The sequence below is a fragment of the Mya arenaria genome, chromosome 15 (assembly GCF_026914265.1).
Source record: "Mya arenaria isolate MELC-2E11 chromosome 15, ASM2691426v1".
Lineage (NCBI taxonomy): Eukaryota > Metazoa > Mollusca > Bivalvia > Myida > Myidae > Mya > Mya arenaria.
In genome coordinates, this window is record NC_069136.1 from 34,144,416 (window position 1) to 34,147,787 (window position 3,372).

At 37.2% G+C, this 3,372-nt stretch overlaps 1 protein-coding gene across 1 annotated transcript; it reads right to left on the reverse strand.

The window, feature by feature from the left end:
* Positions 1-1,144: 1,144 nt before the first annotated feature.
* Positions 1,145-2,929, reverse strand: LOC128219308 (uncharacterized). Its single transcript, XM_052927117.1, has one exon. It carries the CDS (start codon positions 2,927-2,929, stop codon positions 1,145-1,147), a length of 1,785 nt encoding a protein of 594 aa, XP_052783077.1.
* Positions 2,930-3,372: the final 443 nt, after the last annotated feature.

The following is a 3,372-nucleotide window of genomic DNA, read 5'->3' on the forward strand; positions in this document are numbered from 1 at the left end:
TACCTGACCAACAGACAATAATGTCCGTAGTATTTTGCATTTCACACTAAAATGTTTGATAAGAATCTTAATGAATACTCATATATATTGCCAACGCCTGGTTACCCTTATAAATGTTTGGTATTATTTGAAAGCGTTTAATGTAAAGAGAAAAGAAATACTAAGCTGATTTAGGTATTTCAAACATGCAAATTTGGCCTTGAAATATAGCCCGAGAATGAAAATACAAACTGTATTTGAACACAAAAACATTTTTCTGTGAAAACTACCTTAAACAAACTTATACTTAAACTAACATTTATCAATCCAATACCAAAAAAGTAAGGGAAGAAACTTCAGGTTTGATTGTCATATACTGTCAAATACTTCCATAAATATATTTCAAATCCATCACCATCATCATCATCATCATAAGCAGCAGCAGCATCAACAGCAGCATCAGCAATACCACCACAACAAATACCACCACCAACACCACCACCACCACAGACACCCATGTAATTGGATTATTTTAATTTCATTTAAGTTTAACCTTGTCACTTATAATATAAGACACAAAATACATGATACAAAAATCTTTTATTCTAATTTTAAAATTTATATTCGGGTATATGTTAACAAGAAACATTAGCTCAATGAGCATTTTCCGACATGAATAACAAACATACATAACATATTAACGCACAACAATGAGCATGTGTTCGGAAAATAAATCATATACACATGCAGTTTAAAATTGGTACACATGTTGGAACAAGTATTTACAAAAGCCGTTCCTTATTATATTCATGCATATTATTACAAAAAATAAGATGAATTAGAGCATTGAAAACAGTGATAACATCAAAAAGTTATGGGAAACAGCTAACAATATTCTGGAAGGCGTTTCATAAAGAATCTTAGAAGTATGATTTTATGTCCTAGGGGTGTTTCATCATTTTTCAATCGTTTATAATTAGAAACATATTAATCTTATTAACATATCAATTCAAGAGAAATAATGGTCGTTGTTTCATAAATATACATTTTATAACTACAAGAATCTTATTCACAACTAATGTTCAAGCAGAAAGTTACATTTATTTTTATAATAAATAATACAAAACTGTTTTATTTATTTCTTAGCCTGAATACAACAACACTTTTATTGTACTATTTTAAACAGTTTCAGTGTTTTCAGTTGTCTCGCATCACCTGCACTGTTGGTCACGGCCATTCTCGAGCCATCCCTGGAGACGGCAACGGCGTACGGATACATCATGTCGACGTCACATGACGCCAATATGTCCCCGTCCGGCGATATCTGGATGACAGAGTTCGTGTTTGCACAGCAGACAAACACGGAGTCATCGGGACCAACACTAGCGCCTCTTGGTACCTGTATCCGCTCATCAATCAACTCGCTTCTCTTACCGGTCAAGGTATTGTACTTGTAAACTATGTGAGCTTGACTATCAGTAAGAACAAGACTATCCTGGGATGGTAGGTATGTACATTTACTTTCATCAAGCTTATATGTTTTTCTGTTAAACTTCACGTTGTCAAAGTCGCTCTTCTTGCCGTCCACGTCAATCATCCTGGCAGGCCGTTGGTCGTCAATAGTGCTCACTACGAACGTGCGGTCGTTCACGGGATAGATGGAGAAGCAGTTGGTGGACGTGTTCAGCGTCTTCATCAGCGTGATCGTGTTATTACTGTTCACAGTAAGCAGACAGATTTTTCGGTTATTGAAGGTTACTGCAATATTGTTATAAGAGTAGGCTGATACGTCATAAGGATTTGTCTTAAGTTTATAAAATGTGTCGAACCTTTTCAAAGTTTCACTCAATATAAAACATTTACAGTTAAAGCTATCCACGGCGACGATCCTCCCGTCCAGCAAAAAATCCAGCCCAGTAACAAATGGCTCCTTCTTGTCGTCCCCGGTCTTCACGAGCTCCATGATTTCCAACAGTTCCAGACTCACCTGCCTTTGTTGCTTTGTATGTTTCTCAGTTGAACTTTTTGCTGTTTTGATTACATCGTCTCCATTTAATTGTTTTTTTGGCTCTCCTGTTTTATCTAATGAGAATAATGCGACATCAGTTGTTTTTATTTTTAAAATGTTTTCGTTGATTTGTAGTCCAACTTTGACGGTGTAATCATTCTTTAATAAAGTGTTCAGTGTTTGTGCTGCCTTGTCTTGCATCCTTTTAAGAATGTGGTTTAGAATGAATATTTCCGTTTCTGTGCCAATCTCGCGAACGCTATCAGACATTGCCAAATGCGTGTTAAGTTCTTTCTTCAGGTTTTCAGCCGCAGTTCTCCTAGTATTTAGACGTCCGTTTTCCTGTGAGTTATGGTTCGTCATTTCGCTGACAATTCGCGCCTTGGCTTTCTCAATTTTTGTTAATAAGTCTTCCTTGTAAGTATCAATTTCTTTTACGATTTCTTCAATTCGCGAAACGTTGTTCAATTGATCCTCCTTGCATTTCTTTATAACATCTGAGGCAGTAACAATGGATGCACGTATCTTATCCCTTTCATCATCTTTCAAATTCTTAGCGACCTTTGCTATTTCGTGGATATTATCGCATCTACGATGACGAGAAAAGGCACACATTTCACAACACAAATCTTCGTGGTCTTCACAGTGAAACATAAACACTCGTTTATGTTCGCAACACTGATCCAGTCCCTTCATATCGACATCGGGCTTGACACAGTCTTCATGTGCAGCCACGATATGATGTTCATCTACGTTAGTCATGTGCACCTTGTGCCCAACACAGCAGTCCTCGCATAGATATACCTTGCATGTATTACAGAACAACGAAGCCACCTCTGACCTGTCCCGACGACGACAAGGTTCACACTTTCTCTGGACTCTTCCACCGACGGCGTCACTAGCACATTCTGGAAGTGTATCGTCAATTCCCACCGAAGCCATAGCTTTCTTGTTAACTTAGTGCCTTTAATGTATAAAACAAGCTTAAACGTTTGGTGGGGTGAAACACTCATGCACTGTCGATTTAGAAATATTTCAAACCGAAATCCACCCACTCCCGATTGAGAAATATGTACAATGTTTCAAAAGGCCATATCTTGATAAGCGTATCTATATCATCTGATCATTTTAACGTTCAACAAGGTCAGATAATGAAACTGGTGGTTAAAATCTTTAAATTTATTGAATGTCATCGTTTTTTAAAAAAAAATATTTGAAATGTGGAGGAATGTGCTTGACTTTGCGTTTACATGTCAGTAAATAAATCCTTAGTTTATAACATAATTTGTTAAGTGCATTTCTCTTCAAAATCGTTTTCAGTTTACACTTGCGAATCCAGAGGGGTGGGGGCGCATTCGGTGTCCCCCGTGCCGCCCCCAAAATCG